The sequence below is a fragment of the Styela clava genome, chromosome 13 (genome assembly GCF_964204865.1).
Source record: "Styela clava chromosome 13, kaStyClav1.hap1.2, whole genome shotgun sequence".
NCBI classification, from domain to species: domain Eukaryota; kingdom Metazoa; phylum Chordata; class Ascidiacea; order Stolidobranchia; family Styelidae; genus Styela; species Styela clava.
Genome location: NC_135262.1, coordinates 5,235,749 through 5,250,187, shown reverse-complemented (window position 1 = coordinate 5,250,187; position 14,439 = coordinate 5,235,749). Strand labels below are relative to the sequence as shown.

At 44.3% G+C, this 14,439-nt stretch overlaps 1 protein-coding gene across 1 annotated transcript in view; it reads right to left on the bottom strand.

Annotated features, from left to right (window-relative positions):
• The window catches only part of LOC144431415 (uncharacterized), a 54,468-nt gene extending 40,243 nt beyond the window's left edge, over window positions 1–14,225 (bottom strand). The window contains exon 1 of the mRNA XM_078119527.1: window positions 820–14,225. Within this exon, the coding sequence (XP_077975653.1) occupies window positions 820–14,221 (13,402 nt within the window). The 5' untranslated portion in view covers window positions 14,222–14,225. The remainder of the gene's footprint in view (window positions 1–819) is intronic.
• Between the last annotated feature and the right edge of the window lie 214 nt (window positions 14,226–14,439).

The window sequence follows — 14,439 nt, the reverse complement described above, 5'->3', positions numbered from 1 at the left end:
CTGCACCAGCGATGAAACCTCCATCATTTAAGTTGCTGGTGCCCAAATCTTCTTTGCCACTTGAAATAATAATTGTTTCGAACTTGGGTTTTCCATCGATGCCATAATCCATTGGCTCTTTGCCCATATATGCTCCAGCTGCGGCTTTTGCTGCGTAGGCATTAGAGTTATCCATTCCATTACCTGAGCCAAATCCTGGCATGAAAAACATAGGTGATCCTTTTCTTGAATCCTTATATGGTCCTGTATGTCCAGCAAATGCTGCTGCATCAGCAGTTAGACCGATATTGTCGCCCATGAAATCCTTACCACCAGTGCTACCTTTGCCGCCTATTGAAAGGAGTATTTCAGATCCTCCTAGAGACGATTTTTTGCCAGAATAAGAATCACTTGGATATCCAGTTAGTCCTGCGGCTGCAGCTGCGGCCCCTCCTCCAATAATGTCTCCTTGGTGATAAGCGGGACTGTCATAAAGACCACCGAATCCGCCTGCAAACGAGTTGAAATTATTGTCAACTCCTAAATCACCAAAAGCGGCTGCAGAAGCTGCAGCTGATAGAGTGCCGTCATGGTGAAAATGTTTATTGTCATCACTGTAAGAACCCTTCAATATTTTCAACACGGTATCTTGATGCCCTTCATCTTCTTGGGTATGAGCATATGGTTTGAATGTGCCTAAAGCAGCAGCAGAGGCCTCAGCCACTCCAGAATCTTTGAGAACATTCATGCCTGATGGTGATTTACCAAACATATCCATCATAAATGGTCTGTTATCTATAAAGCCTTCACCACCAGTATAACCTAGCCCTGCTTGTGCACCTGCACCAGCGATTAAACCTCCATCATTTAAGTTGCTGGTGCCCAAATCTTCTTTGCCACTTGAAACAATAATTGTTTCGAACTTGGGTTTTCCATCGATGCCATAATCCATTGACTCTTTGCCCATATATGCTCCAGCTGCGGCTTTTGCTGCGTAGGCATTAGAGTTATCCATTCCATTACCTGAGCCAAATCCTGGCATGAAAAACATAGCTGATCCTTTTCTTGAATCCTTATATGGTCCTGTATGTCCAGCAAATGCTGCTGCATCAGCAGTTAGACCGATATTGTCGCCCATGAAATCTTTCCCACCAGTGCTACCTTTGCCGCCTATTGAAAGAAGTATTTCAGATCCTCCTAGAGACGATTTTTTGCCAGAATAAGAATCACTTGGATATCCAGTTAGTCCTGCGGCTGCAGCTGCGGCCCCTCCTCCAATAATGTCTCCTTGGTGATAAGCGGGACTGTCATAAAGACCACCGAATCCGCCTGCAAACGAGTTGAAATTATTGTCAACTCCTAAATCACCAAAAGCGGCTGCAGAAGCTGCAGCTGATAGAGTGCCGTCATGGTTAAAATGTTTATTGTCATCACTGTAAGAACCCTTCAATATTTTCAACACGGTATCTTGATGCCCTTCATCTTCTTGGGTATGAGCATATGGTTTGAATGTGCCTAAAGCAGCAGCAGAGGCCTCAGCCACTCCAGAATCTTTGAGAACATTCATGCCTGATGGTGATTTACCAAACATATCCATCATAAATGGTCTGTTATCTATAAAGCCTTCACCACCAGTATAACCTAGCCCTGCTTGTGCACCTGCACCAGCGATGAAACCTCCATCATTTAAGTTGCTGGTGCCCAAATCTTCTTTGCCACTTGAAATAATAATTGTTTCGAACTTGGGTTTTCCATCGATGCCATAATCCATTGGCTCTTTGCCCATATATGCTCCAGCTGCGGCTTTTGCTGCGTAGGCATCAGAGTTATCCATTCCATTACCTGAGCCAAATCCTGGCATGAAAAACATAGGTGATCCTTTTCTTGAATCCTTATATGGTCCTGTATGTCCAGCAAATGCTGCTGCATCAGCAGTTAGACCGATATTGTCGCCCATGAAATCTTTCCCACCAGTGCTACCTTTGCCGCCTATTGAAAGAAGTATTTCAGATCCTCCTAGAGACGATTTTTTGCCAGAATAAGAATCACTTGGATATCCAGTTAGTCCTGCGGCTGCAGCTGCGGCCCCTCCTCCAATAATGTCTCCTTGGTGATAAGCGGGACTGTCATAAAGACCACCGAATCCGCCTGCAAACGAGTTGAAATTATTGTCAACTCCTAAATCACCAAAAGCGGCTGCAGAAGCTGCAGCTGATAGAGTGCCGTCATGGTTAAAATGTTTATTGTCATCACTGTAAGAACCCTTCAATATTTTCAACACGGTATCTTGATGCCCTTCATCTTCTTGGGTATGAGCATATGGTTTGAATGTGCCTAAAGCAGCAGCAGAGGCCTCAGCCACTCCAGAATCTTTGAGAACATTCATGCCTGATGGTGATTTACCAAACATATCCATCATAAATGGTCTGTTATCTATAAAGCCTTCACCACCAGTATAACCTAGCCCTGCTTGTGCACCTGCACCAGCGATGAAACCTCCATCATTTAAGTTGCTGGTGCCCAAATCTTCTTTGCCACTTGAAATAATAATTGTTTCGAACTTGGGTTTTCCATCGATGCCATAATCCATTGGCTCTTTGCCCATATATGCTCCAGCTGCGGCTTTTGCTGCGTAGGCATCAGAGTTATCCATTCCATTACCTGAGCCAAATCCTGGCATGAAAAACATAGGTGATCCTTTTCTTGAATCCTTATATGGTCCTGTATGTCCAGCAAATGCTGCTGCATCAGCAGTTAGACCGATATTGTCGCCCATGAAATCTTTACCACCAGTGCTACCTTTGCCGCCTATTGAAAGAAGTATTTCAGATCCTCCTAGAGACGATTTTTTGCCAGAATAAGAATCACTTGGATATCCAGTTAGTCCTGCGGCTGCAGCTGCGGCTCCTCCTCCAATAATGTCTCCTTGGTGATAAGCGGGACTGTCATAAAGACCACCGAATCCGCCTGCAAACGAGTTGAAATTATTGTCAACTCCTAAATCACCAAAAGCGGCTGCAGAAGCTGCAGCTGATAGAGTGCCGTCATGGTTAAAATGTTTATTGTCATCACTGTAAGAACCCTTCAATATTTTCAACACGGTATCTTGATGCCCTTCATCTTCTTGGGTATGAGCATATGGTTTGAATGTGCCTAAAGCAGCAGCAGAGGCCTCAGCCACTCCAGAATCTTTGAGAACATTCATGCCTGATGGTGATTTACCGAACATATCCATCATAAATGGTCTGTTATCTATAAAGCCTTCACCACCAGTATAACCTAGCCCTGCTTGTGCACCTGCACCAGCGATGAAACCTCCATCATTTAAGTTGCTGGTGCCCAAATCTTCTTTGCCACTTGAAATAATAATTGTTTCGAACTTGGGTTTTCCATCGATGCCATAATCCATTGGCTCTTTGCCCATATATGCTCCAGCTGCGGCTTCTGCTGCGTAGGCATTAGAGTTATCCATTCCATTACCTGAGCCAAATCCTGGCATGAAAAACATAGGTGATCCTTTTCTTGAATCCTTATATGGTCCTGTATGTCCAGCAAATGCTGCTGCATCAGCAGTTAGACCGATATTGTCGCCCATGAAATCTTTCCCACCAGTGCTACCTTTGCCGCCTATTGAAAGAAGTATTTCAGATCCTCCTAGAGACGATTTTTTGCCAGAATAAGAATCACTTGGATATCCAGTTAGTCCTGCGGCTGCAGCTGCGGCCCCTCCTCCAATAATGTCTCCTTGGTGATAAGCGGGACTGTCATAAAGACCACCGAATCCGCCTGCAAACGAGTTGAAATTATTGTCAACTCCTAAATCACCAAAAGCGGCTGCAGAAGCTGCAGCTGATAGAGTGCCGTCATGGTTAAAATGTTTATTGTCATCACTGTAAGAACCCTTCAATATATTCAACACGGTATCTTGATGCCCTTCATCTTCTTGGGTATGAGCATATGGTTTGAATGTGCCTAAAGCAGCAGCAGAGGCCTCAGCCACTCCAGAATCTTTGAGAACATTCATGCCTGATGGTGATTTACCGAACATATCCATCATAAATGGTCTGTTATCTATAAAGCCTTCACCACCAGTATAACCTAGCCCTGCTTGTGCACCTGCACCAGCGATGAAACCTCCATCATTTAAGTTGCTGGTGCCCAAATCTTCTTTGCCACTTGAAATAATAATTGTTTCGAACTTGGGTTTTCCATCGATGCCATAATCCATTGGCTCTTTGCCCATATATGCTCCAGCTGCGGCTTCTGCTGCGTAGGCATTAGAGTTATCCATTCCATTACCTGAGCCAAATCCTGGCATGAAAAACATAGGTGATCCTTTTCTTGAATCCTTATATGGTCCTGTATGTCCAGCAAATGCTGCTGCATCAGCAGTTAGACCGATATTGTCGCCCATGAAATCTTTCCCACCAGTGCTACCTTTGCCGCCTATTGAAAGAAGTATTTCAGATCCTCCTAGAGACGATTTTTTGCCAGAATAAGAATCACTTGGATATCCAGTTAGTCCTGCGGCTGCAGCTGCGGCCCCTCCTCCAATAATGTCTCCTTGGTGATAAGCGGGACTGTCATAAAGACCACCGAATCCGCCTGCAAACGAGTTGAAATTATTGTCAACTCCTAAATCACCAAAAGCGGCTGCAGAAGCTGCAGCTGATAGAGTGCCGTCATGGTTAAAATGTTTATTGTCATCACTGTAAGAACCCTTCAATATATTCAACACGGTATCTTGATGCCCTTCATCTTCTTGGGTATGAGCATATGGTTTGAATGTGCCTAAAGCAGCAGCAGAGGCCTCAGCCACTCCAGAATCTTTGAGAACATTCATGCCTGATGGTGATTTACCAAACATATCCATCATAAATGGTCTGTTATCTATAAAGCCTTCACCACCAGTATAACCTAGCCCTGCTTGTGCACCTGCACCAGCGATTAAACCTCCATCATTTAAGTTGCTGGTGCCCAAATCTTCTTTGCCACTTGAAATAATAATTGTTTCGAACTTGGGTTTTCCATCGATGCCATAATCCATTGGCTCTTTGCCCATATATGCTCCAGCTGCGGCTTTTGCTGCGTAGGCATTAGAGTTATCCATTCCATTACCTGAGCCAAATCCTGGCATGAAAAACATAGGTGATCCTTTTCTTGAATCTTTATATGGTCCTGTATGTCCAGCAAATGCTGCTGCATCAGCAGTTAGACCGATATTGTCGCCCATGAAATCCTTACCACCAGTGCTACCTTTGCCGCCTATTGAAAGAAGTATTTCAGATCCTCCCAGAGACGATTTTTTGCCAGAATAAGAATCACTTGGATATCCAGTTAGTCCTGCGGCTGCAGCTGCGGCCCCTCCTCCAATAATGTCTCCTTGGTGATAAGCGGGACTGTCATAAAGACCACCGAATCCGCCTGCAAACGAGTTGAAATTATTGTCAACTCCTAAATCACCAGAAGCGGCTGCAGAAGCTGCAGCTGATAGAGTGCCGTCATGGTTAAAATGTTTATTGTCATCACTGTAAGAACCCTTCAATATTTTCAACACGGTATCATGATGCCCTTCATCTTCTTGGGTATGAGCATATGGTTTGAATGTGCCTAAAGCAGCAGCAGAGGCCTCAGCCACTCCAGAATCTTTGAGAACATTCATGCCTGATGGTGATTTACCAAACATATCCATCATAAATGGTCTGTTATCTATAAAGCCTTCACCACCAGTATAACCTAGCCCTGCTTGTGCACCTGCACCAGCGATGAAACCTCCATCATTTAAGTTGCTGGTGCCCAAATCTTCTTTGCCACTTGAAATAATAATTGTTTCGAACTTGGGTTTCCCATCGATGCCATAATCCATTGGCTCTTTGCCCATATATGCTCCAGCTGCGGCTTTTGCTGCGTAGGCATCAGAGTTATCCATTCCATTACCTGAGCCAAATCCTGGCATGAAAAACATAGGTGATCCTTTTCTTGAATCCTTATATGGTCCTGTATGTCCAGCAAATGCTGCTGCATCAGCAGTTAGACCGATATTGTCGCCCATGAAATCTTTACCACCAGTGCTACCTTTGCCGCCTATTGAAAGAAGTATTTCAGATCCTCCTAGAGACGATTTTTTGCCAGAATAAGAATCACTTGGATATCCAGTTAGTCCTGCGGCTGCAGCTGCGGCTCCTCCTCCAATAATGTCTCCTTGGTGATAAGCGGGACTGTCATAAAGACCACCGAATCCGCCTGCAAACGAGTTGAAATTATTGTCAACTCCTAAATCACCAAAAGCGGCTGCAGAAGCTGCAGCTGATAGAGTGCCGTCATGGTTAAAATGTTTATTGTCATCACTGTAAGAACCCTTCAATATTTTCAACACGGTATCTTGATGCCCTTCATCTTCTTGGGTATGAGCATATGGTTTGAATGTGCCTAAAGCAGCAGCAGAGGCCTCAGCCACTCCAGAATCTTTGAGAACATTCATGCCTGATGGTGATTTACCGAACATATCCATCATAAATGGTCTGTTATCTATAAAGCCTTCACCACCAGTATAACCTAGCCCTGCTTGTGCACCTGCACCAGCGATGAAACCTCCATCATTTAAGTTGCTGGTGCCCAAATCTTCTTTGCCACTTGAAATAATAATTGTTTCGAACTTGGGTTTTCCATCGATGCCATAATCCATTGGCTCTTTGCCCATATATGCTCCAGCTGCGGCTTCTGCTGCGTAGGCATTAGAGTTATCCATTCCATTACCTGAGCCAAATCCTGGCATGAAAAACATAGGTGATCCTTTTCTTGAATCCTTATATGGTCCTGTATGTCCAGCAAATGCTGCTGCATCAGCAGTTAGACCGATATTGTCGCCCATGAAATCTTTCCCACCAGTGCTACCTTTGCCGCCTATTGAAAGAAGTATTTCAGATCCTCCTAGAGACGATTTTTTGCCAGAATAAGAATCACTTGGATATCCAGTTAGTCCTGCGGCTGCAGCTGCGGCCCCTCCTCCAATAATGTCTCCTTGGTGATAAGCGGGACTGTCATAAAGACCACCGAATCCGCCTGCAAACGAGTTGAAATTATTGTCAACTCCTAAATCACCAAAAGCGGCTGCAGAAGCTGCAGCTGATAGAGTGCCGTCATGGTTAAAATGTTTATTGTCATCACTGTGGGAACCCTTCAATATATTCAACACGGTATCTTGATGCCCTTCATCTTCTTGGGTATGAGCATATGGTTTGAATGTGCCTAAAGCAGCAGCAGAGGCCTCAGCCACTCCAGAATCTTTGAGAACATTCATGCCTGATGGTGATTTACCAAACATATCCATCATAAATGGTCTGTTATCTATAAAGCCTTCACCACCAGTATAACCTAGCCCTGCTTGTGCACCTGCACCAGCGATTAAACCTCCATCATTTAAGTTGCTGGTGCCCAAATCTTCTTTGCCACTTGAAACAATAATTGTTTCGAACTTGGGTTTTCCATCGATGCCATAATCCATTGACTCTTTGCCCATATATGCTCCAGCTGCGGCTTTTGCTGCGTAGGCATTAGAGTTATCCATTCCATTACCTGAGCCAAATCCTGGCATGAAAAACATAGGTGATCCTTTTCTTGAATCCTTATATGGTCCTGTATGTCCAGCAAATGCTGCTGCATCAGCAGTTAGACCGATATTGTCGCCCATGAAATCTTTCCCACCAGTGCTACCTTTGCCGCCTATTGAAAGAAGTATTTCAGATCCTCCTAGAGACGATTTTTTGCCAGAATAAGAATCACTTGGATATCCAGTTAGTCCTGCGGCTGCAGCTGCGGCCCCTCCTCCAATAATGTCTCCTTGGTGATAAGCGGGACTGTCATAAAGACCACCGAATCCGCCTGCAAACGAGTTGAAATTATTGTCAACTCCTAAATCACCAAAAGCGGCTGCAGAAGCTGCAGCTGATAGAGTGCCGTCATGGTTAAAATGTTTATTGTCATCACTGTAAGAACCCTTCAATATTTTCAACACGGTATCTTGATGCCCTTCATCTTCTTGGGTATGAGCATATGGTTTGAATGTGCCTAAAGCAGCAGCAGAGGCCTCAGCCACTCCAGAATCTTTGAGAATATTCATGCCTGAAGGTGATTTACCAAACATATCCATTATAAATGGTCTGTTATCTATAAAGCCTTTGCCACCAGTATAACCTAGCCCTGCTTGTGCACCTGCACCAGCAATGAAACCTCCATCATTTAAGTTGCTGGTGCCCAAATCTTCTTTGCCACTTGAAATAATAATTGTTTCGAACTTGGGTTTTCCATCGATGCCATAATCCATTGGCTCTTTGCCCATATATGCTCCAGCTGCGGCTTTTGCTGCGTAGGCATTAGAGTTATCCATTCCATTACCTGAGCCAAATCCTGGCATGAAAAACATAGGTGATCCTTTTCTTGAATCCTTATATGGTCCTGTATGTCCAGCAAATGCTGCTGCATCAGCAGTTAGACCGATATTGTCGCCCATGAAATCTTTCCCACCAGTGCTACCTTTGCCGCCTATTGAAAGAAGTATTTCAGATCCTCCTAGAGACGATTTTTTGCCAGAATAAGAATCACTTGGATATCCAGTTAGTCCTGCGGCTGCAGCTGCGGCCCCTCCTCCAATAATGTCTCCTTGGTGATAAGCGGGAATGTCATAAAGACCACCGAATCCGCCTGCAAACGAGTTGAAATTATTGTCAACTCCTAAATCACCAAAAGCGGCTGCAGAAGCTGCAGCTGATAGAGTGCCGTCATGGTTAAAATGTTTATTGTCATCACTGTAAGAACCCTTCAATATTTTCAACACGGTATCTTGATGCCCTTCATCTTCTTGGGTATGAGCATATGGTTTGAATGTGCCTAAAGCAGCAGCAGAGGCCTCAGCCACTCCAGAATCTTTGAGAACATTCATGCCTGATGGTGATTTACCAAACATATCCATCATAAATGGTCTGTTATCTATAAAGCCTTCACCACCAGTATAACCTAGCCCTGCTTGTGCACCTGCACCAGCGATGAAACCTCCATCATTTAAGTTGCTGGTGCCCAAATCTTCTTTGCCACTTGAAATAATAATTGTTTCGAACTTGGGTTTTCCATCGATGCCATAATCCATTGGCTCTTTGCCCATATATGCTCCAGCTGGGGCTTTTGCTGCGTAGGCATTAGAGTTATCCATTCCATTACCTGAGCCAAATCCTGGCATGAAAAACATAGGTGATCCTTTTCTTGAATCCTTATATGGTCCTGTATGTCCAGCAAATGCTGCTGCATCAGCAGTTAGACCGATATTGTCGCCCATGAAATCTTTCCCACCAGTGCTACCTTTGCCGCCTATTGAAAGAAGTATTTCAGATCCTCCTAGAGACGATTTTTTGCCAGAATAAGAATCACTTGGATATCCAGTTAGTCCTGCGGCTGCAGCTGCGGCCCCTCCTCCAATAATGTCTCCTTGGTGATAAGCGGGACTGTCATAAAGACCACCGAATCCGCCTGCAAACGAGTTGAAATTATTGTCAACTCCTAAATCACCAAAAGCGGCTGCAGAAGCTGCAGCTGATAGAGTGCCGTCATGGTTAAAATGTTTATTGTCATCACTGTAAGAACCCTTCAATATTTTCAACACGGTATCTTGATGCCCTTCATCTTCTTGGGTATGAGCATATGGTTTGAATGTGCCTAAAGCAGCAGCAGAGGCCTCAGCCACTCCAGAATCTTTGAGAATATTCATGCCTGAAGGTGATTTACCAAACATATCCATCATAAATGGTCTGTTATCTATAAAGCCTTTGCCACCAGTATAACCTAGCCCTGCTTGTGCACCTGCACCAGCGATGAAACCTCCATCATTTAAGTTGCTGGTGCCCAAATCTTCTTTGCCACTTGAAATAATAATTGTTTCGAACTTGGGTTTTCCATCGATGCCATAATCCATTGGCTCTTTTTCCATATATGCTCCAGCTGCGGCTTTTGCTGCGTAGGCATTAGAGTTATCCATTCCATTACCTGAGCCAAATCCTGGCATGAAAAACATAGGTGATCCTTTTCTTGAATCCTTATATGGTCCTGTATGTCCAGCAAATGCTGCTGCATCAGCAGTTAGACCGATATTGTCGCCCATGAAATCTTTACCACCAGTGCTACCTTTGCCGCCTATTGAAAGAAGTATTTCAGATCCTCCTAGAGACGATTTTTTGCCAGAATAAGAATCACTTGGATATCCAGTTAGTCCTGCGGCTGCAGCTGCGGCCCCTCCTCCAATAATGTCTCCTTGGTGATAAGCGGGACTGTCATAAAGACCACCGAATCCGCCTGCAAACGAGTTGAAATTATTGTCAACTCCTAAATCACCAAAAGCGGCTGCAGAAGCTGCAGCTGATAGAGTGCCGTCATGGTTAAAATGTTTATTGTCATCACTGTAAGAACCCTTCAATATTTTCAACACGGTATCTTGATGCCCTTCATCTTCTTGGGTATGAGCATATGGTTTGAATGTGCCTAAAGCAGCAGCAGAGGCCTCAGCCACTCCAGAATCTTTGAGAATATTCATGCCTGAAGGTGATTTACCAAACATATCCATCATAAATGGTCTGTTATCTATAAAGCCTTTGCCACCAGTATAACCTAGCCCTGCTTGTGCACCTGCACCAGCGATGAAACCTCCATCATTTAAGTTGCTGGTGCCCAAATCTTCTTTGCCACTTGAAATAATAATTGTTTCGAACTTGGGTTTTCCATCGATGCCATAATCCATTGGCTCTTTGCCCATATATGCTCCAGCTGCGGCTTTTGCTGCGTAGGCATCAGAGTTATCCATTCCATTACCTGAGCCAAATCCTGGCATGAAAAACATAGGTGATCCTTTTCTTGAATCCTTATATGGTCCTGTATGTCCAGCAAATGCTGCTGCATCAGCAGTTAGACCGATATTGTCGCCCATGAAATCTTTACCACCAGTGCTACCTTTGCCGCCTATTGAAAGAAGTATTTCAGATCCTCTTAGAGACGATTTTTTGCCAGAATAAGAATCACTTGGATATCCAGTTAGTCCTGCGGCTGCAGCTGCGGCTCCTCCTCCAATAATGTCTCCTTGGTGATAAGCGGGACTGTCATAAAGACCACCGAATCCGCCTGCAAACGAGTTGAAATTATTGTCAACTCCTAAATCACCAAAAGCGGCTGCAGAAGCTGCAGCTGATAGAGTGCCGTCATGGTGAAAATGTTTATTGTCATCACTGTAAGAACCCTTCAATATTTTCAACACGGTATCTTGATGCCCTTCATCTTCTTGGGTATGAGCATATGGTTTGAATGTGCCTAAAGCAGCAGCAGAGGCCTCAGCCACTCCAGAGTCTTTGAGAATATTCATACCTGAAGGTGATTTACCAAACATATCCATCATAAATGGTCTGTTATCTATAAAGCCTTTGCCACCAGTATAACCTAGCCCTGCTTGTGCACCTGCACCAGCGATGAAACCTCCATCATTTAAGTTGCTGGTGCCCAAATCTTCTTTGCCACTTGAAATAATAATTGTTTCGAACTTGGGTTTTCCATCGATGCCATAATCCATTGGCTCTTTGCCCATATATGCTCCAGCTGCGGCTTTTGCTGCGTAGGCATTAGAGTTATCCATTCCATTACCTGAGCCAAATCTTGGCATGAAAAACATAGGTGATCCTTTTCTTGAATCCTTATATGGTCCTGTATGTCCAGCAAATGCTGCTGCATCAGCAGTTAGACCGATATTGTCGCCCATGAAATCTTTCCCACCAGTGCTACCTTTGCCGCCTATTGAAAGAAGTATTTCAGATCCTCCTAGAGACGATTTTTTGCCAGAATAAGAATCACTTGGATATCCAGTTAGTCCTGCGGCTGCAGCTGCGGCCCCTCCTCCAATAATGTCTCCTTGGTGATAAGCGGGACTGTCATAAAGACCACCGAATCCGCCTGCAAACGAGTTGAAATTATTGTCAACTCCTAAATCACCAAAAGCGGCTGCAGAAGCTGCAGCTGATAGAGTGCCGTCATGGTTAAAATGTTTATTGTCATCACTGTAAGAACCCTTCAATATTTTCAACACGGTATCTTGATGCCCTTCATCTTCTTGGGTATGAGCATATGGTTTGAATGTGCCTAAAGCAGCAGCAGAGGCCTCAGCCACTCCAGAATCTTTGAGAACATTCATGCCTGATGGTGATTTACCAAACATATCCATCATAAATGGTCTGTTATCTATAAAGCCTTCACCACCAGTATAACCTAGCCCTGCTTGTGCACCTGCACCAGCGATGAAACCTCCATCATTTAAGTTGCTGGTGCCCAAATCTTCTTTGCCACTTGAAATAATAATTGTTTCGAACTTGGGTTTTCCATCGATGCCATAATCCATTGGCTCTTTGCCCATATATGCTCCAGCTGCGGCTTTTGCTGCGTAGGCATTAGAGTTATCCATCCCATTACCTGAGCCAAATCCTGGCATGAAAAACATAGGTGATCCTTTTCTTGAATCCTTATATGGTCCTGTATGTCCAGCAAATGCTGCTGCATCAGCAGTTAGACCGATATTGTCGTCCATGAAATCTTTACCACCAGTGCTACCTTTGCCGCCTATTGAAAGAAGTATTTCAGATCCTCCTAGAGACGATTTTTTGCCAGAATAAGAATCACTTGGATATCCAGTTAGTCCTGCGGCTGCAGCTGCGGCCCCTCCTCCAATAATGTCTCCTTTGTGATAAGCGGGACTGTCATAAAGACCACCGAATCCGCCTGCAAACGAGTTGAAATTATTGTCAACTCCTAAATCACCAAAAGCGGCTGCAGAAGCTGCAGCTGATAGAGTGCCGTCATGGTTAAAATGTTTATTGTCATCACTGTAAGAACCCTTCAATATTTTCAACACGGTATCTTGATGCCCTTCATCTTCTTGGGTATGAGCATATGGTTTGAATGTGCCTAAAGCAGCAGCAGAGGCCTCAGCCACTCCAGAATCTTTGAGAACATTCATGCCTGATGGTGATTTACCGAACATATCCATCATAAATGGTCTGTTATCTATAAAGCCTTCACCACCAGTATAACCTAGCCCTGCTTGTGCACCTGCACCAGCGATGAAACCTCCATCATTTAAGTTGCTGGTGCCCAAATCTTCTTTGCCACTTGAAATAATAATTGTTTCGAACTTGGGTTTTCCATCGATGCCATAATCCATTGGCTCTTTGCCCATATATGCTCCAGCTGCGGCTTCTGCTGCGTAGGCATTAGAGTTATCCATTCCATTACCTGAGCCAAATCCTGGCATGAAAAACATAGGTGATCCTTTTCTTGAATCCTTATATGGTCCTGTATGTCCAGCAAATGCTGCTGCATCAGCAGTTAGACCGATATTGTCGCCCATGAAATCTTTCCCACCAGTGCTACCTTTGCCGCCTATTGAAAGAAGTATTTCAGATCCTCCTAGAGACGATTTTTTGCCAGAATAAGAATCACTTGGATATCCAGTTAGTCCTGCGGCTGCAGCTGCGGCCCCTCCTCCAATAATGTCTCCTTGGTGATAAGCGGGACTGTCATAAAGACCACCGAATCCGCCTGCAAACGAGTTGAAATTATTGTCAACTCCTAAATCACCAAAAGCGGCTGCAGAAGCTGCAGCTGATAGAGTGCCGTCATGGTTAAAATGTTTATTGTCATCACTGTAAGAACCCTTCAATATATTCAACACGGTATCTTGATGCCCTTCATCTTCTTGGGTATGAGCATATGGTTTGAATGTGCCTAAAGCAGCAGCAGAGGCCTCAGCCACTCCAGAATCTTTGAGAACATTCATGCCTGATGGTGATTTACCAAACATATCCATCATAAATGGTCTGTTATCTATAAAGCCTTCACCACCAGTATAACCTAGCCCTGCTTGTGCACCTGCACCAGCGATTAAACCTCCATCATTTAAGTTGCTGGTGCCCAAATCTTCTTTGCCACTTGAAATAATAATTGTTTCGAACTTGGGTTTTCCATCGATGCCATAATCCATTGGCTCTTTGCCCATATATGCTCCAGCTGCGGCTTTTGCTGCGTAGGCATTAGAGTTATCCATTCCATTACCTGAGCCAAATCCTGGCATGAAAAACATAGGTGATCCTTTTCTTGAATCCTTATATGGTCCTGTATGTCCAGCAAATGCTGCTGCATCAGCAGTTAGACCGATATTGTCGCCCATGAAATCTTTCTCACCAGTGCTACCTTTGCCGCCTATTGAAAGAAGTATTTCAGATCCTCCTAGAGACGATTTTTTGCCAGAATAAGAATCACTTGGATATCCAGTTAGTCCTGCGGCTGCAGCTGCGGCCCCTCCTCCAATAATGTCTCCTTGGTGATAAGCGGGACTGTCATAAAGACCACCGAATCCGCCTGCAAACGAGTGGAAATTATTGTCAA